The sequence below is a fragment of the Chiloscyllium plagiosum genome, unplaced genomic scaffold, assembly GCF_037043375.1.
Source record: "Chiloscyllium plagiosum isolate Xiang-an unplaced genomic scaffold, Cpla_swu_hap1 HiC_scaffold_29, whole genome shotgun sequence".
NCBI classification, from domain to species: Eukaryota; Metazoa; Chordata; class Chondrichthyes; order Orectolobiformes; family Hemiscylliidae; genus Chiloscyllium; species Chiloscyllium plagiosum.
Window position 1 is genome coordinate 9,453,719 of NW_028270167.1, and position 21,577 is coordinate 9,475,295.

Sequence of the window (21,577 nt, forward strand, 5' to 3'; positions counted from 1 at the left end):
ATATTTGTCCCTACATTATTGAATTTTTTAATTCATTCATGGGCTGAGGGCACCACTGGGTAAATCAGCATTGATTGCCCATCCCAGAGGACAGTTAAGAGCTATGGTTCTGGAATCAGATGTTAGCCAGACCAGATAAAGATGGCGTTTCCTTCCCTGAAGTACATTAGTAAACCTGATGGACTTTCCCAACAATCGACTCAAGGTCATCATTAGACTCTCAGCTCGAGATATTTATTGAATTCAAAGTCCACAACCAGCTGTGGGGGATTCAAACCCAGGTCCCCAGAACACTCCCTGGGTTTCTGGGTTAATAGTCCAGTGATAATTGGGGTGGCACGATGGCACAGTGGTTAGCACTGCTGCCTCACAGCGCCGGAGACCCGGGTTCAATTCCCGCCTCAGGTGACTGACTGTGTGGAGTTTGCTCATTCTCCCCGTGTCTGCGTGGGTTCCCTCCGGGTGCTCCGGTTTCCTCCCACAGTCTAAAGATGTGCAGGTCAGGTGAATTGGCCATGTTAAATTGCCCTTGGTGTTAAGTGCATTAATCAGAGGGAAATGGGTCTGGGTGGGTTACTCTTCGGAGGATCGGTGTAGGCTTGCTGGGTCGAAGGGCCTGTTTCCATCCTGTAGGGGATCTAATCTAAAAAAGAATACCACTAGGCCATTGCCTCTCCTCAGAAAAAAAGCTAATTTCTTTGTCTAACTGCCAGGAATGTTGTCAGTGACTCTGTTGTATGTTGTCTGCCTAAAAAGAATTGATTTGCTTTTCCCAGATGTCTAGCGGAGCAATGTTACTGCGTCAAGCACCCAGTCCCTCCCAATGTGATCCTGTTATTTTCTTTCTCTGTCCCTGCTTTGTCACCATTCAATTACTCTATGTTTCCCTCTCCCATTGTGACTTTGATTCCTTCCCATTAAAGCTGTGTCCGGTACATCCTCTCACAGGGTCACCTAAAACAGTCTCTTTGTGTTGCTGCCAAAGTGACTGTACCTCAAACGTTCTCTGATTCTTTCTGGAAGCTGAACCAATCTCTCCCTTTACCAACCTCATAGTTTCCCCACCCTTTCTCGCAGTCCTTCACTTCTCGAATTCTGGTCTTTTCTCTCAGTCAGATTTATCTCCTTTCACTATTTCCTTCCCTCCCCCCCCATCATGATACTGTTCAGACTTTCTGTGCTGCCCTCAGCCAGTAGCATAAGACCATAAGAATTTGAGGAAATAACAAATTGCTGAAAAAAAATACATATTTTACCAATTTCTTTCTATCTTGTACTCATCCAAGTATAACAATTTAAAGGAAAAACAACACTTATACTGTATGAGAAGATAATTCATTAATTGACAAGTGGACTCTGATTGGTACAGGTATTGCCAGAGAATGTACTATTAACAATTAAAACAGTTAACTGTCAGGCTTTGTTTAAATTTTAGACCAGGCAGGTTGACTCTGATTAGGAGAAAGTGAGGACTGCAGATGCTGGAGATCAGTGTCGAGAGTGTGTTGCTAGGAAAGCGCAGCAGGCCAGGCAGCATCTGTGGAGCAGGAGAATCAATTAGATTACTTACAGTGTGGAAACAGGCCCTTCGGCCCAACAAGTCCACACTGACCCGCCGAACGCAACCCACCCAGACCCATTCCTCTACATTTATCTCTTCACCTAACACTATGGTCAATTGAGCATGGCCAATTCACCTGACCTGCACATTTTTTGGACTGTGGGAGGAAACCGGAGCACCCGGAGGAAACCCACGCAGACACGGGGAGAATGTGCAAACTCCACACAGAGAGTCGCCAGAGGCGGGAATTGAACCCTGGTCTCTGGCGCTGTGAAGCAGCAGTGCTAACCACTGTGCCACCGTGCCGCCTATGTTTTGGGCATAAGCCCTGATTGTGATGATTGACTATTAACTGTCAAGGTTTATTTAAATTTGATTCAGGCAGATTGACTGCGATTGGTCAAGGCATTGCCCTGACAATTGAACCAGAAAATGGCTGTCACTTACTTTGTTGAGTTGAAAAAGGAGAAGATTGTGCACAAGATTTTTTTTTGTCCGCAAAGACCAGAATTTCAAAAGACAGAATCGACGTTTCGGACATTCCTGATGAAGGATTTATGCCCGAAACGCTGATTCTCCTGCTCCTCAGATGCTGCTTGACATGCTGTGCTTTCCCAGCAACACATTCTTGACTCTGATCAGTCAGGATATTGCTCTGGGAAATGAACAAGAGAATGGCTGTTAAATGTTTTTGTTAAATTTAACCAGACAGTGTGTATGTACAAGTTCTTTCTGTGGGCACACTACAGAGCTTCCAGTATGCTCCAGTGCCCACATTGTGAGTTTGACTGATAATTATAAATTAATGTACTTCTGTGTACTGAAAGTTCTCGTCTTTGCAGCCAAAAAAAATCTTGTACACAAACTTCTCCTTTTTCAACTGAACAAAGTAAGTGACAGCCATTTTCTGGTTCAATTGTCAGGGCAATGCCTTGACCAAACGCAGTCAATCTGCCTGAATCAAATTTAAACAAACCTTAACAGTTAATAGTCAATCATCACAAACTGGTGCATCCTTTGTGGCAACACTGGTACCTATCAGAGTCCACTTGCTAACCAATCAACACTCTCCTTTCAGACAATATAAATGCACTTTTCCCTTTCAGTTGGCATTTCTTGTGAATTATCTTGACGAGGGTATCAAAACCATGTCTTTTGTTTTTAGCAATACACAAGTTCTATCCTACCAAGTGACTAAATTAAGAAATAGGAGGAAGAGTAGACCATTCAGCCCTTTGAGTTCCTACTGTCAATTTAATAAGATTGTGGCTGATCATCAACACCATTTTTTCCCACTGGCGTTTGGCTTGATGTTTTTTAAATGTTGAAACCTATGAAATTCAGTAAGAAACATACTCAACAGCTGAATCTCCACAGCCCTCTGGTGGTGGGAATTCCAAAGATTTCAGCACCACTACCTATGAGTGAAGAAATTCTCCCTCTTTCTAAATTCGACATGTTTTGCCCATATTCTGAGACTAAGTCTCTGAGCTGTAAGCCCCTCAGCCAGGGCAGGGATCCTTCCTTCAACTACTTTGTGTCCCTTGACCACATCCCAGAAGAGTAACAACTACTATCTAGTTTCCTTCAGGTTGTGATTCACAAAATACCTTATTGCAGACCACCTGGCATTATAATATCACAGTCTTAATGTCTCAACTAGCTTTACCCAAGAATTACCTCAGTTGCTTGCTTTGAATGTCTTTTGTCAATAACTGCATATAACATTTCTGAACACTTATGCTGAAATATCCAGATATGAACACCTGGGTGAAACTATGTGAACAGTGGGGCAACTTTGCAGAAGCATGATAGGGATACTATTAAAACTTGAATCTATCACAGTTTTGAATAGGTGAGACTTGAACAAAAAGTGTGGCCTTCTTTAATTCTGTCACCCACCAGCTGTTTGATATGGTTATGTATGATGAAAGGATTTGACAAATTGACAGACGAGTGTTGCCTAATCAGGTTAGGTGTTAGTGAATTAATGTCTCTCTCTGGTGAGACAGCAGCCATATTGACCTCTGGGACTATGACAAATTTACTTTCATGTACTAAAGATTAACCAAATATTACTGGTTTTAGAGATTGGGACATAGGAACAAAGAGCAGGAATTGGCTCGTTGCCCCTTTGAGCCTCGTACAGACAAAGGTTTGCTTTAGTTTTCCGGTTCCAAGTTGAAGCGCTGCTATTAAATCACCATCAAATTTACAAGAGTGACCACAGCGGGGCTATCTCAGGAACAGCTCTATAAGGCAATTGGGTTGTAGTTGTCATGTAACATTGGCTGAGGTTCCTCTCAGTGGCATTTTGATCAAGATACTGAATAAATGACACACATACAAATATACAAGCCAGGAATTCCCAAGTTCAGTCTCCAGTCTGTGTGCTGAGCGACCTGATTTCATTATGAATAGCAGTGGATAACAGTATACTTGGCCATAATGGTCTCAGCTCCCAATATTGATCATTATCCATGCCCTCTGTGGAGAAGTGCCTCATGTGTTAATGGCTGCATCATCTACCATGGAGATCCATGGACCCACTGATGTATATTATTTGGGTTGCATTTGATAAATTACCATTTAAGACAACTACTGAGTGTGGCCGGTACCCATTAAAAAGTAATTGCAAGAGAATTCATGATCTTCAGGAGGGAAAGAAAACAAAAATGCATTGTTTAGTCATTGCAATGCCACTATAGTTCAATGTTGCCCAATAAATGTAATGCAACTCACTGTAATGCATATATTTCTGGACATTTACACATAAATGTAAACACTACACATTATAAATGATATCTGTAAGGTAGTGTTGATGCGCTGGTAGTGTAAAATTGTATTGCACTCAATTTATAGGAGCGAATGGCCATTTTTGGGCTGCACAGGCTAGAGATCAATAAAAATCAAGCAGACATCATGAACAACCATTTCCACAGCTCACATATTTCCCATTGGTCCAGTAGAAGATACCATGGAATTAGGGTGATTATGATCCAAGGTGATGAATCTGTCAAATAAAAAATATTTCTCTGTGGCTAATATTTACAGTTTCCTTTTGGAAATACTCAATGGACTTCTTTCAGTAAGTTGATATCTCTTGCGGGGAGGAGTTTGTGTACCTTGTTGAGTTACTCAATTCTCGAACATCACTATCTCTAGGCTGTTAGTTTGCCCAGTGGATATTCCGTCACAGTTCAAGGAAATGATCTGACCAAAAGATAATACAATATGGAAGGGCCTGTACACTGGGGGATGGGGAGGAAGTAATTTTGTCTACACTACAATAGTTGTGAACCTCAAACCAGCCATAACTCTCGCTCTCGATTCTTGAACACCTGCTGTTCTATCCATCACTGTAAGCTGTTTCTTAGTTTAAAAAGGAGGGGGAGAGTATTCTTCCATTTTGAATAGTTTCTCTTCATTCACTTCAGCAGCGATATGTCGTCTGCAAAGTCATCATGATCACGTCGAAGGCAACGGAAACAGCGCCACTGAAAGACCATGAGGCACAGGGGCAGCATGAAGAGAGCGCAGATGGCTGCCATCACGTAGGCAATTGTCATCAGTGTAGACTCATCTGTCTGGGGAATGTTGTAGCCACAGTCCTCCATGTTTGTGCTAAAGAAGGGACCCTCTACCATGGCTGACCGAAACTCATCGTGCACTGAAAGCAAAGGAGACAACATTAGTCCCTGAGGCCAGGCAGCAGGGGTGTCAATGAGAAACCTGTACGATTTGCTGGTTATTCTAATCTCTACCACTCTCCTTTGTCCTGGTATCAGGAACTTCACTTCAATGAAAAGCAGATCTGCTTGCCTGAGATCTTCGTTTGCTATTTCTAAAGAGAGGATCCCAGCTGATCCAACCCAACCCAAATATCAATGTTGGAATTCTGTTGCAAGGAGTATTTAAATGGAATCTGGGTGCAGCATATTGCAAAAGCCATATTCTTCTCATACATAGAGTTCCCATCCCCGGTATCAGCCTAGTGAATTTCTGCTGCACTCCCTCAAAGTTAAGTAAATCCTTACTTAAATTGGGAAACCAAAACTTCACACAATATTCCAGGTGTAGTCCCACAAGATGTTGTATAACTGCAGTGAGACATCCCAATTTCGGAATTCCAATCCTCTTGGAATGGTCTTGCAATCTTCTTTCTGTTCTTTCTGTTCTGTCCTTGATTAAATAAACCCACAGTGAATTTGAGCAAATACAGTTCATGCTCTGGCGGTAGAATTTGTTGTAGAATTTCTTTTCACAAGATTGTAATTAGAAATGGAGAACTAAGATGATTTTCCTTTGAGTATTCAGTGCTCCTGAAGCCTTTTGAATGAACTGTACTTAGATTTTAGCTACAAAAGCTGCATCATATGATGAGTCAAATTTAAATGCATAGCCAGCCTTGCCCAGTTGCTGAGTTGGTGAAGGGAGCACGGAGCTGTGACCATTACCACAAACCGTCCAAATCTCAGATCACTGACCTCCGATATGATGCAGCGAATGCATTATAATTGAACATTTATTTGATCATACGAAACAGAAGCAGAAATATACCACTAGGTTCTCTGAGTCTGTTTCACCATTCAATAAGATCATGTTTGATCTGTCAGTGTTTTGAATTTCTTTTTTCCCATCCACCCTTGATAATTCTTGATTCTCCTGCCTAACAACAAGCTATCAACTTCTGTCTTCAAAAATATCCAATGAATCCATGTTCGCTTTCTTCAAAGTTGCACATCACTCAGAGAGTAAACAATTCTCCTCATATCCGTCCTGAAGGGATGGACCCCTAATTTTTAAACTACTCTCCTTGATTCTGGACTGAGCACCAAGCGGAAACATTGATTTCACATCCATCTTGTCAAGACGTTTCAGGTTCTTATAAACTTTAATCAAGTTATCCCTCACTCTTTGAAACTCCTGTCCAGCCCATCCTCATAAAACAACCCACTCATTCCAGGCATCAATCTAGTACATCTCCTTCAAACCACCTCCAATGTGTTTACATCTTTCCTTAAATGAGGAAACCAAATCTGTACACGGTATTCAAAAGATGGTCTCACCAATTCTCCAAACAACTATGATTCTAGAATCATAGAGTCATACAGCACAGAAACAGACCCTTCCATCCAACCAGTCCAAGCTGAACATAATCCCAAATTGAACTAGTTCCAGCTGCATGCTCCTAGCCCATATCCCTCCAAATCTTTCCTATTCATATACTTATCTAAATGTCTTTCAAAAGTTGTCATTGTGCCCACATCCACCATTTCCTCTGGCAGTTTATTCCACACACAACCACCCTCTGTGAAAAAAATTTGCTCCCATGTCTTTTTTAAATCTCTCTCTTCTCACGTTAAAAATGCCTCTTAGTCTTGAAATCCAGAATTCTGGGGAAAAGACAACTATCATTAACCATATCTATACTCCTCATTATTTTATCAACTTCTGTAAGATCAGCTCTCAACCTCCTATGCTCCAGTGAAAAAGTTCCAGTCTATCCAGCCTTTCTTTATACCTCTAACCTTCCATACCCAGCAACGTCCTGGTAAATCTCTTGTGAACCCTTAACAGCTTAATAATAATGTGATACAAATGACAAAGAATTGTGAACATGAACCCCTCGAGCCCTCTGCTCCACAACACTACCCAAGGCCCCTATTATTAATTGTATAAGTCCAATCCCTGTTTTTTGTAGCAAAATGGAATACCTCCAGACTGAACTCTATCTGCCATTTTTTTGCCCATTTACTGATTTGACAAAGATCCATTTATAATCTTAGAGAACCTTCTTCATTGTCTACTTTGCCACTGATTACATCTTTTCTTTTGTTTTCAGTTCCTCTCACAATAAAAGAGAGCATCCAATTAGGCTTCACCGTGATGTGCTGTACCTGCATACCTACACATGCAAGTCGCTCGGCATCTCAGAATTCAGAAGTAATATTCTGTTCTTTTATTTTCCCAGCCATTTTCCCGCATTGCACTCCATCTGATTCCCCGTCAGCAGCTTCCTTATGTCTTATTCACAACATACTTTCCCACCTATCTTGGTGTTGTCTGCAAATTTAGCTACTGGGCCTTAGCTCCCTCATTTAAGTCATTGACGTAAATTGTAAGAAGTTGAAGCCTGAGCATAGACACTTACAAGACTCCACTCATTAGATCCTGCCCAGCAGATGAAGGCCCATTCATGCTTACTTCCTGTTTTCTTTCAGACAGCCAATCCCCTATCCATGCTACTGTGTTACCTACTGCACAATGAGTTTATATTCACTTGATCAAAGGCCCTTTTGAAATCCAAATACAGTCCATTTAAAAGGCTTCAGGATCATTGACTGTTCAAAGGAAAATCATCTTGGTTCTCCATTTCTAATTGCAATCTTGTGAAAAGAAAGTCTACACCAAAAGTACTGCCAGAGCATGAACTGAATCAGCTCAAACTCGCTGCGGGTTTGTTTAATCAAGCGATGTGAACTGAAAGAGAATTGCAAGATATTTTCAAGAGGATTGGAATTCAGATGTGGGATGTCTTACTGCAGTTATACAAGGCCTTGTGAAACTGCACCTGGAATACTGTGTGAAGTTTTGGTTCCCCAATCTAATGCCAGAGGTTGTTTCTTTACTCAGAGAGTAGTCGGGGCGTGGAACAGTAGTAGACTTGCCAACTTTAACCATTTAAATGGTTATTGGATAAACATATGGATGAAAATGGAATAGTGTAGGATAGATGGGCTTCAGACTGGTTCCACAGGTTGGCGCCGACATCGAGGGCCAAAGGGCCTGTACTGCGCTATAATGTCCTACGTTCTAAGTGAGGATTTATGAGGCTGATACTAGGGATGGCAGCACTGCAATATGAGGAGAGATTAGCTCAACTGGGCCTGAACTCGTCAGAGTTTAGAAGAATGAGAGGGGATTGGATTGAAGTGTGAAATATTCTAACAGGTGGAGACAATTGGATGCAGGGCGGATATTTCCCCTGGGTGGTGAATCAAGAATTGGGGGATAAAGTATCAGGGGATCAGGTAGGCTCTTTAGGATTGAAATGAGGAAACATTGCTTCACTCAGAGGGAGGGGTCAACCTTCAGAATTCACTTCCATGGAAAGCCTGTAGATACCTGCTCACTGAGTATATTAAAGAAATGAGATTGGTGCATTTTTAGATATTAAAGGTAACTGTGGAGAGAAAGTGGGAATATGGCATTGAGACAAAGCATCAGCTATGGTTCTATTGAATGATAGAGCAGGTTTGAAGGGCTGAAAGGCCTATTCCAGCACCTAGTTTGTACGTTTTCATATCTTGGATGTATTAAGTGGAGACAGTGAGCAAAGGAGAGTGGAGGTATGTTTGGATCAGCACAGCTAGAGTGTGCACGTTATCAGAAATTATGGCAGGGAGAGGCCAGTCAGTCAGAAACACACTACATTCACAATGTGGAGCTACACTGTGCACCCAGCCTTTCTTTTACAAAGCTCTGTCCACCCAACTACCTTTCTTCACTGAGGAGAATGATGGACAAAAAGACTGAGGAATATTTTGTGGAAGTTCCTCAAATGTTGCCCTTGAGTTTGCTTTCTCCCCACATGACAGTCAAGGGAAATGAAACGGTGAGGGAGAATAGGGAGGGGGAGGGACAGTTTGTTAGAGAGAGGGAAAATGGCACAGGATGGAGGACAAGCAGAGAGAGGAGTGAGAGAGAGGGTAGGCAGAGGGAGGGGGGGGATTGAGAAACAGAAGAGTAGAGAGAGAAGGATAGGCAGTGGGAGGATGGAAAGTGAGGAGGGGTGCAGAGAGAGAGGAGAAAAAAATACTAAGAGCAGGAAGTGCTGGAGAAATTCAACGGATCTGGTAACACCTATGGAGAGAGAAACAGAGTTAACATTTTGAGTCTGATATGACTCTTCTTTAGCTCTGTTTTTATTCGAGCAATGTGCAGTCTTTCTTGCAGGACTGGCTACATGGAAAACAGGTGATTTTCTTACTGTAATCCAGTTGGTATTTAATCCAAGTTTACCACCCCAAACAGAACCAAATGCTCTTTTTTGTAAGCAATTATTATTAGTCCTCTTGCCTTGCCTCCATGTCTCCAATTAACCATGCCATCATAGTTCTCTGAGGCCTACAAACCCTGGGGAACATTCACTGAGCCCCCTTCCTTCCTTTCTGCGATAAAGAGAAAATCTGCAATGATCTGTGCTACAACTTGAGTCAGACCGTAAATCCAGGTATTTTAACACCAAGGTTGCTTTTAAATGATTTACTTATTCAGTAGCTGAATATGTGAGGTAAAGTTAACATTAATATTGCATTCTACAATTGTATCTACTGAACATTACAGTGAAATAAAACCCTTTATATTAAGGCGCCCTTGCATCTAGAGTGGGTGGATGGAAGGAGAGATTTATAATCTGATTAAAAACCACATGCGATGATGTAGGTGCTAAAACTGTTTAACAACTTCGACTTGGAAACTTACTTTAAATCACTTATCAAATAAAGAAGAAGACTGAATTAGTACAGCAAGTATAAAATCTGATATATTTGATTTACCAAAGTTCTTGGGGCCACGAAACTATTTTGCTTTTGTCATCTTCCTTTATTGAAATTTAAATCTTCATGTTCTCCTTGTTCCTTTACAACTTTGCTTTTCTGGATTTTCGAATGAGACTTTTTGTATCAATTTACCTTCTCTTTCCTGTGCTTATCAGGGTAAAAGCCGATAGCATTGGGCATATGGTCCTGGGTCAGTATCTTGTCATTCCAGGTCCAGGTTTTATTGCAGAGTGAAGCTTCTCTTGTCTTAATAACATGCATCAGTCCAGAGTTTAATTGGAGGACCACTGTGTGACAATTTACCATCTCCCACGTCGCTACTAGATTGCCTTTCCCTGTGAATCTACCAGTTTGTGGTGAATTAGAGCCAATTTGGTGTGGTTCTGTTGCTAGGGCTCAGTACCTAGTACAAAGGTTAAGCTTACCTAAATGCGATCTACTATACTTTAATGAAAAGATTAGATTAGATTCCCTACAGTATGGAAACAGGCCCTTCAGCCCAACAAGTCCATACTGACCCACTGACAAGTAACCCACCCAGACGCTATATTTACTGCTGACTAATGCATCTAACATTATGGGCAATTTAGCACGGCCAATTCACCTGACCTGCACAGTTCTGGATTGTGGGAGGAAACTGGAGCACCCAGAGCAAACCCACACAGACACGGGGAGAATGTGCAAGCTCCACACAGACAGTCACCTGAGGCGGGAATCAATCCTGGGTCCCTGGCACTGTGAGGCAGCAGTGCTAACCACTGTGCCACCCATAAGGGGCTATGCAGAGGTGCAATCTTTCAGAACAGCAGTGCAGTGGTGGAACACAGGTTATTTTTTTCTTGGCTGACCCTTACCTCAACAGTTACTGCTGGGGAAACAAAACTCTGACTGCATCTGTGGAGAGAGAAAAACAGCTCAGGGACCTGATACATTAACGCAATTGCTCTGTCCACAGATGCTGTTGAGTTTTTCTTTTCCCAACACGTACTGTTGAGATAAGGGTCAGCCAAGAAAACAAAAGCCTGTGTCCCATCGCTGCACTACTGTTCTGAAAGACTGAATCTCTGCCAGACTAGCTGAGCATTTCCAACACCTTTTGACCCTATTTCAGATTTTCAGTGTCCACATTAATGTTCTTTCAGTGTGCTCTAATCTTCGTTTAGCTGAAGCAGGGAGGTTTTGAAACAGGGAGGCCACGGCGTGGTGGCAGGGGTGGGGAATCTTGAGACGGTGCGAGGTGGGGGGGTAACTGCATCTTCCTATAAATATGGAACAGGAGCAGAGAGGGATCTTTGGTCCATTCTCCTGTCATTCTGGACAGCAACGGTGAAAGGATGACAGCATTCAGTGATTTACACTCATGATTTAAGATGGTGTCTGGATTGGAATCGCAAGAACTAAAGGGAGGAGGGCTGTAAAAGGAGGATTCTGTTGAGTGTCACCTTTGCATTTCTTTTTATTCACTAAAAGGATGTGGGCCTCACCGCTGGGCCCACATTTATTGCCCACCCTAGTTGCCCTGGCGAAGGTGGGTGGTAAGCTGTCTTCTTCAACCGAAAGTGCTTAAACAGATATTTTGACACACTCCACTCACCGTGACAAGTGCTAACTGCAAATCCAATGCGTTTGCGAGCACGGTCAAAGACAACATAAAACCCCTCCATGATGACGGCGCCCATCACGGTTCCTGTGGTAGACTGGGAGATGGCAAACTTATAGCAGTCATCCTGAGAAGTGGCCACATCCTCCACTGGACGCAGATATTGCTGTGAATAAAAGGAATGGAGCTTCGGAAGTCAGTCACACACTTGTGACCAGGCTGTGATTGCCCAAACCTAGAACCCTCACAGCCCACATTGGGAATGGAGAGAGAAGCATAAGGCAGTGACAGAAGGAGGCTATTCAGTCTGTCCTGTTGATGCTATCTCTCTGCTAGAGCATCTCTGCTAGTTTCACTCTCTGACCCTTCCTTCTTCGCCTGTAATTTTATTTTCTCTTCAGGCGTTTACACAGTTATTAACCTCAATAAGGGAAACTAGCCAATCAGAAGGTCAGTGGTGTGGCTGTACAGTTATACAGCATGGAAACTGACCCTGAAGTCCAACCAGTCCATGTCAGCCATGTTCCCAAACTAAACTAGCTCCACATGCCTGCACTAGGCCCGTACCCTTCCAAACCTTTCCTCTTCATGAACCTATCCAAAAGTCTTTTAAATGTTGTAACCCACATCCACCACTTTCTCTGGCAGTTTATTCCACTCACTGTGCTAAAACGTTCCCCTTGTGTCCTTTTTAGATCTTTCTCCTCTCACCTTAATGTTTACTGTCACTGGGATAAAGGTTCGTAGTTTCAGTGTTTATATTTTTAATTAGTATTATTTTGTTCATTACATTTATAGTCATCTAACTGTCATGTTAAGATTTGATGTGTGGCACATTAGAGGTAAAAACAATGACTGCAGATGCTGGAAACCAGATTCTGGATTAGTGGTGCTGGAAGAGCACAGCAGTTCAGGCAGAATCCAAGGAACAGCGAAATCTAACCTGAGCCTCTGGATTACTGGTCTCATAGCAATACAACGGGCTACTGTGCCCCTAACTCCATGATGAGAATATGACAATTGACCTTGGTGTACTTGAGTGAGGAAGCCAGATTCATCTCAGCAAACTCCACAGTCCTTCAAGATATCAGCACTCTTCCAATTCTGGAATTCCTGATTTCAATCGCTCCACCATTGGTGGTGACCGTACTTCCAATTGTCTCGGTCCTAAGCTCTGGAATACCTGACATCTTTTTGCCTCTTCATCTTGTTTTCCTCTATTTAAGATGTACAACTCAGCAAGCTTACTGTCACCTGACATAATATCTCCCTATATAGCTGGTGTCATTTTGTTTTATAATGAGCACGGGAACATTTTATTATGTTAAAAGATGCGGCATAAATATAAGCTGTTGTGGTTGCTTAATAACCTGCCAAAATTCATTGTCTCAATTTGTCATCCTTGGCAAGCAAGGAAACATTGAGCTCGAGATATCACTGAGTTTCTAGCAGCAGTGAAATCTCCTTTCTGAGTCAGTGAAGGGACGTCCGTATGGGAGGAATGCTGAAATAATCCTCACCCTTCATTCTGCCTTTTTCCCTGTTCTCTCCATGATCCACTCATAAATCTCACTACTGGCTGAAGTATGAAAGGCAAAAGATAAGCAAGAGGAGTAGACAGAAGGCTGGGTTAATAATTCCAGCACTAACAAAGAGCCAGAGACCCAAAACTCTATTTCACTCTCTGCCAAAACAGCCTCTTGAGACTTTCCAGCATTCTCTATTTTTACTCTAGATTTACTGACCCCTCAATATTTTATTCTTGCTATATTCATGGTTCATCTGGACCATAAGAACTAGAAACAGTAGTAGGCCATTCAGTCCCTCTAGTCTACTGTAGCATTCAATGGCTGATCTGAATGTAGCTTCAACTCCACACTCCTGCCTTTTCTGTTTCCCAATCACTTAATTAACAAGTTACCTTTGTCTACCTTAGAAATATTCAATTACCCTCCTCAACTGCTGTCTGGAGAAGAGAGTTCTGAAGACTCACGACTCTCTGAGGCAAAAGAATCCTCTTCAAATGTGTTTTAAGTGAGTGACCCCTGATTTTTATTCTGTGCTCTCCTGTTCTACTCTCTCTCAAAATGGGAAAATATACTTTCAGCATCTGCTCAAGACGACATCCCATTTTCGAATAAACTCCAGCAGCCTATCCATCTCTACCTCCTAAGATTTCTACCTTCTACCACCTCCCCCCCCCCTCCATTTTTACAGAGCAGTGAGGAGAGAGGGCGGAGAGAAGCGAGGGCGGCCAGGAAGGGCATGTTTTCCCACTTAAAAAGGAATTTACCTCGGGAGTCAGGCCTCCATTTTTACAGAACGGTGAGGAGAGAGGGCGGAGAGAAGTGAGGGCTGCTGGGAAGGAAAAGCGTGAGAACCGTTTTTAAAGGAGCAAAAGAGGGAGAGGCCACAACGAGGTGCAGCCGGCTGCCAGGTATATATTTGGGCAGCGGCTGAATCCTGAGACACTACCTACCCGCCCTCCCCCTCTAACCAAAAAAAGGACTCTCGTGTGTTGCTAAGGTAAGGCGCTTCAATTGATATTTCTTGCGTATCATGTTATTGATTAAACGTTTACTGTTAGTTGGTTACTTGAATAAGACCATAGAAAAGTACTAGAAATTATTTAACTCATAAATTTGTATAAATTAATTAAAGAAGTAGAGATGGTTGGATAGGTGATGTGCTGTTGCTGTATGATGTGGGAGCTGGCTGATCCCATTGTGAATGGCAGTGACCACATCTGCAGCAAGTGTTGGTTGCTGGAAGAACTCCGGATCAGAGTTGATGATCTGGAATCTGAGCTTGAAACACTGCAGCACATCCGGGAGGGGGAGAGTTACCTGGACGCTTTGTTTCAGGAGGCAGTCACACCTGGGAGATTAAGTAATTCAAACTCAGTTAGTGATCAGGAATAACAGAGTGTGACTGTAAATGAGGCAGGTAGGGGGACTCTGAGTTCAGGAGTGCAGTAGCCTCAGCCCTTGACCTTGTCCAACAGGTATGAGATTCTTGCTCCCTATGCGGATGAGGAAAAGGGCTGTGGACAGGATGAGCCAGCTGACCATGGCACCATGGTGCAGAAGGCCACTCAAGAGGGGGGAGCAAAAAGATAAGTAGTTGTGGGGGATTCTACAATTAGGGGGACAGATAGTATCCTTTGCGAGTGAGATCGGGAGTCCCGCATGGTGTGTTGCCTGCCAGGGTGCAGGACACCTCTGACTGGCTTCGAAGGATACTGGAGCGGGAGGGGGAGGATCCAGTTGTTGTGGTCCACGTTGGCGCTAACAACATAGGCAAGGCACGGTGGCACAGCGGCACGGTGGCACAGTGGTTAGCACTGCTGCCTCACAGCGCCAGAGACCCGGGTTCAATTCCCGCCTCAGGCGACTGACTGTGTGGAGTTTGCATGTTCTCCCTGTGTCTGTGTGGGTTTCCTCCGGGTGCTCCGGTTTCCTCCCACAATCCAAAGATGTGCAGGGTCAGGTGAATTGGCCATGCTAAATTGCCCGTAGTGTTAGGTAAGGGGTAAATGTATGGGTGGGTTTCGCTTCGGCGGGTTGGTGTGGACTTGTTGGGCCAAAGGGCCTGTTTCCACACTGTAATCTAATCTCATCTAATCTAAAAGAGGCTAGGGTGGAGGACCTGTTTGGGGATTATCAAGCACTAGGAAGGAAATTGAAGAACAGGTCGTCGAGGGTCATAGTCTCCGGATTACTGCCCGAGCCACGTGCTAATTGGCATAGGGATAACAAAATTAGGGAAGTAAACATGTGGCTAAGAGGTTGGTGTGGGAAAGGGGGATTCTATTTCATGGGGCATTGGCATCAGTTTCGGAACCGGAGGGATCTGTACCGATGGGACGGTCTCCACCTGAACCGATCTGGAACCAGTGTTCTGGCGGAAAGGATAAATAGGGTGGTCAGTAGGACTTTAAACTTCTGAGTCGGGGTAAGGTAAAAAGAAAGTGACAGGGAGTATGGAGTCAAGTAGAAAGATAAGCAGCAGGTTAGAATGTGTGCAGGGTTAAAGTTCAAGTCACATTAGGAATGAAGCAAAAAGGAAGGATAACTTAGGACATATTACTAGAGATGTTGGAAACCATGAGGATAAGAAAATTAGCTTTAAGGCGCTTTACCTGAATGCTCATGGTATTCATAACAAGGTAGATTAATTAATGCACAAATCATCGTTAATGATTATGATGTGGTAGGCATCACAGAGATGAGGTTACAGGGGGTTCAGGACTGGCAGTTAAACATCCAAGGATTTACAATTTATCAAAAAGACAGGGAGGTGAGCAGAGGGGGCGGGGCTGCCTTGTTAGTTAAGAATAAAATTAAATCTATGACACTGAATGACATAAGGTCAGAGGATGTGGAGTCTGTGTGGGTGAAGTTGAGGAACCACAAAGGCTAAAAAACACCATAATGGGAGTTATGTACAGACCTCCCAGCAGTGGCCAGGACCAGGGGCACAAGATGTACCGGGAAATAGATAGAAGGCATGTCAGAAAGGCAAGGTCATGGTGATCATGGGGGACTTCAATATGCAGGTGGACTGGGTGAATAATATTGCCGGTGGAACCAAAGAAAGGGAATTTATGAAATGCTTACAGGATAAAGGATGGCTTTTTGGAACAGCTTGTGATGGAGCCCACAAGGGAGCAGGCTATTCTGGACTTCATGCTATGTAATGAACCAGACTTTATAAAAGATCTTAAAGTAAGGGAACACAGGAAGCAGCGATCATAATATGGTAGAGTTCAGTCTGCAGTTTGAAAGAGAGAAGGCAAAGTCGGATGTAATGGTGTTACAGTTAAATAAAGGTAATTACAGGGACATGAGAGAGGGACTGACCAAAATTGACTGGAAGCAGAGCCTAGTGGGGAAGACAGTACAGCAACAAAAGTAGGAGTTTCTGGGTGTAATTGAGGACACAGGACAAAGGCTCATCCCAAAGAAAAGAAAGATTATCCGGGGAGGGAGAAGCGATTAGAAAGCCATGGCTGACAAAGGAAGTTAGGAAATGTATCAAAGAAAAAGAGAGAGCCCATAAAGTGGCCAAGAGCACTGGGAAATCAGACAATTGGGAAGATTACAAAAACAAACAGAGGATAACAAAGAGAGAAATAAGGAGGATCAAATATGAAGGTAGGCTAGCCAGTAATATGAGGAATGATAGTAGGAGTTTCTTTCAATACATAAGAAACAAGCGAGAGGCAAAAGTAGACATTGGGCCACTCCAAATTGATGCAGGAAGGCTAGTGCTAGGAGATAAAGAAATGGCTGAAGAACTTAATAAATACTTTGTGTCAATCTTCACAATCGAAGACATGAGTAATATCCCAACAATTAAGGAGAGTCAAAGGGCAGAGTTGAGTATGGTAGCTATTACAAAAAAGGAAGTGCTAGAAAAGCTAAAAGGTCTAAAAATTGATAAATCTCCTGGCCCCGATGGGCTACATGCTAGAGTTCTGAGGGAGGTGGCTGAGGGAATAGCGGAGGCACTGACTGTGATCTTTCAAAAATCACTGGAGTCAGGGAAAGTCCCAGATGAATGGAAGACCGCTGTTGTAACCCCCTTGTTCAAGAAAGGATCAAGATAAAAGATGGAAAATTATATAGCTTGGTTGTTGGTAAAATTATAGAATCCATTGTTAAGGATGAGATTTCTAAATTCTTGGAAGTGCAGGACCGGATTACAACAAGTCAGCATGGATTTAGTTAGGGGAGGTCATGCCTAACAAACCTGTTAGAATTCTTTGAAGAGGTAACAAATAGGTTAGACCAGGGAAACCCAGTGGATGTTATCTATCTAGACTTCCAAAAGGCCTTTGATAAGGTGCCTCACGGGAGGCTGCTGAGTAAGGTGAGGGCCCATAGTGTTCGAGGTGAGCTACTAGCATGGATTGAGGATTGGCTGTCTGACAGAAGGCAGAGAGTTGGGATAAAAGGTTCTTTTTCAGAATGGCAGCTAGTGACAAGTGGTGTCCCTCAGGGTTCAGTGTTGGGGCCGCAGTTGTTCACTTTATAAATCAATGATCTAGATGAAGGGACTGGGGGTATTCTAGCTAAGTTCACCGATGATATGAAGTTAGGTGGGCAGGCAGGTAGTACTGAGGAGGTGGGGAGGCTACGGAAACATTTAGACAGTTTAGGAGAATGGTCCAGGAAATGGCTGATGAAATTCAATGTGAGCAAATGTGAGGTCTTGCACTTTGGAAAAAAGAATACAGGCATGGACTATTTTCTAAATGGTGAGAAAATCCATAAAGCCAAAGTACAAAGGGATCTGGGAGTGCTAGTCCAGGATTCTCTAAGGTTAACTTGCAAGTTGAGTCCGTGATTAAGAAAATGAATGTAATGTTGTCATTTATTTCAGGAGGGTTGGAATATAAAAGCAGCTTCTGAGACTTTTAAAGCTCTAATTTGGCCCCATTTAGAATACTGTGTCCAATTTTGGGCCCGGCACCTCAGAAAGGACAAACTGGCACTGGAGCGTGTCCAGCGGAGATTCACACGGATGATCCCTGGAATGGTAGGCCTAGCATACGATGAATGACTGAGGATCCTGGAATTGTATTCATTAGAGTTTAATAGGTTGAGGGGAGATCTAATAGAAACTTACAAGATAATGCATGGCTTAGGTGGTCGCTAGGAAGTTGTTTCTGTTAGGCAGGAGACTAGGACCCGTGGGCATAGTCTTAGAATTAGAGGGGGATCAATTTAGGACGAAAATGAGGAGATATGTCTTCAGTCAGAGAATAGTGGGCCTGTGGGATTCATTGCCACAGGATGCAGTGGAGGCAAGGACATTAAATGTCTTCAAGGCAGAGATCGATAAATTCTTGATCTTGCAAGGAATTACGGGCTATGGGGAGAATGTGCATAAGTGGTATTGAAATGCCCATCAGCCATAATTAAAAGGCAGAGTGGACTCGATGGGCCAAATGGCCTGACTTCCACTCCTATGTCTTATGGTCTTATAACCCTCCCCAGCCATTTGTGGCTACATGAGAGGGTTTTAGGTTGTTAGTTTTAATGAATTTGTTAATTTGGCCCAAACATAGAGTTCACAACCAAAATTCTCACACAGAAGATCTATCTGGTTTGCACTGAATTTGACCTAAGTGAATAAATTATCTAAGATAACAGTAAGTTTAGAGTACAGAACTTGAGTATTGTGTCTTGCACTCAGGACAATTCACAAGAATAGCAATTTAAGGGAAACACCATTGGTATTATTGAAAAGTGCCTGATGAGTGTAAGACGAAAGACTTCGACAAAATGTGTCATTTTTCAGCAGTATTAGAGAAAAATTAAGTCCATTGAATGTTAGAATTGCGAGGGGTAAACCCAGCTTGCATGCACTTACTTGTGGTAGGATAGTGATTTGGAAAGATTGATTAGTGGCCTCCCCCATGAGGTAGAGTGATATTGTCGGGAAGATATGCCAGGGCGTGGTGCCAATCTGCCAGCAAACCAGCTGCTCACCCAACCAAAAACCATCCGGGAATTTCTCTGTCTGTCAAAAGAGGAAAAAAAAGTTAAAAACCATGAAGGTAACAATGAGGATCATGAATATTTCATTGTCCCAGATGCCCTCAATAAAGAGCAGATGTTGTACATGTTTCGAAATAGTGTTATTTATCATTTAAACATGCATTTGTGTGTTACATATATTAAGTTATTAAGGCACATGGGAGTCTGACCATGGTCAATTCTCAAGAGCTAGACAATGAAGATCGCCACTTGGCTCAAGATATCTATAAAGTACTTATAATCGTGCCCCAACTGTAGAGTATCTCTGATTCCATGCTCAGGAGAGACCCTTGCAGATATTCATGGCTCTGTGTTTTTTTATTCATTCACAGTATGAGGGCATTGCTAGCTAGGCCAGTATTTATTGCCCATCCCTAATTACTCAGAAAGCAGTTAAGAGTCAACTGCATCACTGTGCGTCTGGAGTCATATGTTGGCCACATCAGGGAAGGAAACCAGATTTCTATTGAATTCAAATTCCAACATCTGCCATGGCAGAATTTGAACCAGGTCCCCAGAACATTATTGAGACTGGTAGTTCAGTCATAATACCATTAGGCCATCACCTTTGAGTATGAAGAGGAACTTCCTTAATCAGTCCCACTTTAACATATACTTCTTTTGTCTTTTATTACAAGCACTGTCCAAGACTGTCGTTTATTTTTATTTGTTTACAGGATGTGGCTGTCGCTGGCTGGGCCAGCATTTATTATCCATCCCCAACTGTCCGTGAGAAGATGGTAGTGAGCCGCCATCTTGACATTCTGCAATCCATGAAGGGAGAGAAGGGGAATGTCTGAGTGCTGTTGGAAAGGGAGTTCCAAGATATTTATCCAATGACAGTAAAGTGACAGCAATATTGTTCCAACTCTGGGTGGTGTGTGACTTGAGGGGGACCTGTACAGTTCCATGCATCTGCCAACCTAGTCCCTCCAGGTGGAAGAGGTCACCGCTTTGGAAGGCATGTTTGGAGGAGCCTTTGTGAGTTTCTCCTCCTGAAACAGTTCCTGTGAAGTCACTTCCTGGATGCTTCCATCAAGACTGAAAACCCAGGTTCCATAAATGTCAGTCATTTGATGTTTGAGACCAGCGTTCCTCATGGAGGAAACTAAGACCCCGGGGTCTCTCATTTAAGACACAGACGGGGAGGAAATCCTTCCTTCAGAGAGACTTTAATGCTTGGAATGCTCTTCTCTATTAACAATGTCATCAAACATAAGCTTCTCCTCCCTATTGGCATTATAAGTCTATGTACAGCACATGGACGCAGCAGTTCAAAAAAGCAGCTCACCAACACCTTCTCAAGGGCTATTACAGTCAGCCAGCAACACTCACAACCCATGAATGAATTTTTTACATTCCATAATTGCATAGCCTTCTGAGAGAAAATAATTCTCCTCATCCCTGTCCTGAAAGTGTAAACCTCCTCACTTCATAACTGCCACCCCACACCACACTGTTCTGGACTGACCCACGACAGGAAACATCCTTCCCATGTCCACCTTGTCAAGCCCTTTGAGAATATTATACACTCATTGAATGATGGTCTTCAGCTGATTCTCAGTAGCTATGCTGGTGAGGTCAAACTTGGGCAGTGTTTTTGCTTGACCTCCTCCATCGTCTACTGGTTTGATGAATACTGCTCCAAAACCATTGCGCATTTTGAGAAGAGGTCCGCTCATATTTATGCAGCCCTTCTAACATCACCTTTAGCTAATTTACTAACATTCATGGAGTCTGCATGAAGCCCATTATTGTTCTTACAAAATGAGGAATTTTACCCTGGGGTACTGCTCATTCACCGACATAGTTTAGTCCATATGTGAGGACTTTGTGATTAGGCTGGCACTTCTAGTTCAGAATCAGCTACAAGTTTTTTTTTTCCCAGGGTTGGGGAATTGGGGACTAGAGGGCATCAGTATAAAGGTAAGAGAGGAAACAATAAAAGGGAACCTGAGGGGCAACATTTTTACACAGAGGGTGGTGCGCATATGGAATAAGCTGTCAATGGAAGTGGTTGAGGTGGGTACATTAACAATATTTAAAAGGCATTTGGACAAATACATGGTTGGGAAAGGTTTAGAAGGATTTGGGCCACGTGCAGGGAAATGGAGTTAGCGTTGATGGACATTTTGGCCGGCATGGACCACTTAGGGCCAAAGGGCCTGTCTCCATGCTGTAGAACTCTATGACTCTAAGTTTGGCCTCTTTCTTGTTCCCTGATTTCAGGATGGTTTCGTTCATTTGCTCAGAAGTTACTTTTTAGTTTCTAATAATAGAATCAACCTTAAACTGTAAAGATGAA

At 43.0% G+C, this 21,577-nt stretch overlaps 1 protein-coding gene across 2 annotated transcripts in view; it reads right to left on the bottom strand.

Annotated features, from left to right (window-relative positions):
* Positions 1–398: 398 nt before the first annotated feature.
* The window catches only part of bace1 (beta-secretase 1), a 121,829-nt gene continuing 100,650 nt past the window's right edge, over positions 399–21,577 (bottom strand). Inside the window, exons 7-10 of one of the 2 annotated variants that reach the window (XR_006309361.2) lie at positions 19,106–19,255; positions 11,720–11,891; positions 2,009–5,231; positions 402–1,537 (exon numbers count right to left, since the gene is read on the bottom strand). Coding sequence is in view for 1 of the 2 variants with exons in the window: in XM_043676578.2 (XP_043532513.1) it covers positions 4,990–5,231; positions 11,720–11,891; positions 19,106–19,255 (564 nt within the window). In the remaining variant the exon portion in view is untranslated. Of the gene's footprint in view, positions 5,232–11,719; positions 11,892–19,105; positions 19,256–21,577 lie in introns of both variants that reach the window. The other variant, XM_043676578.2, reaches the window with a different exon arrangement.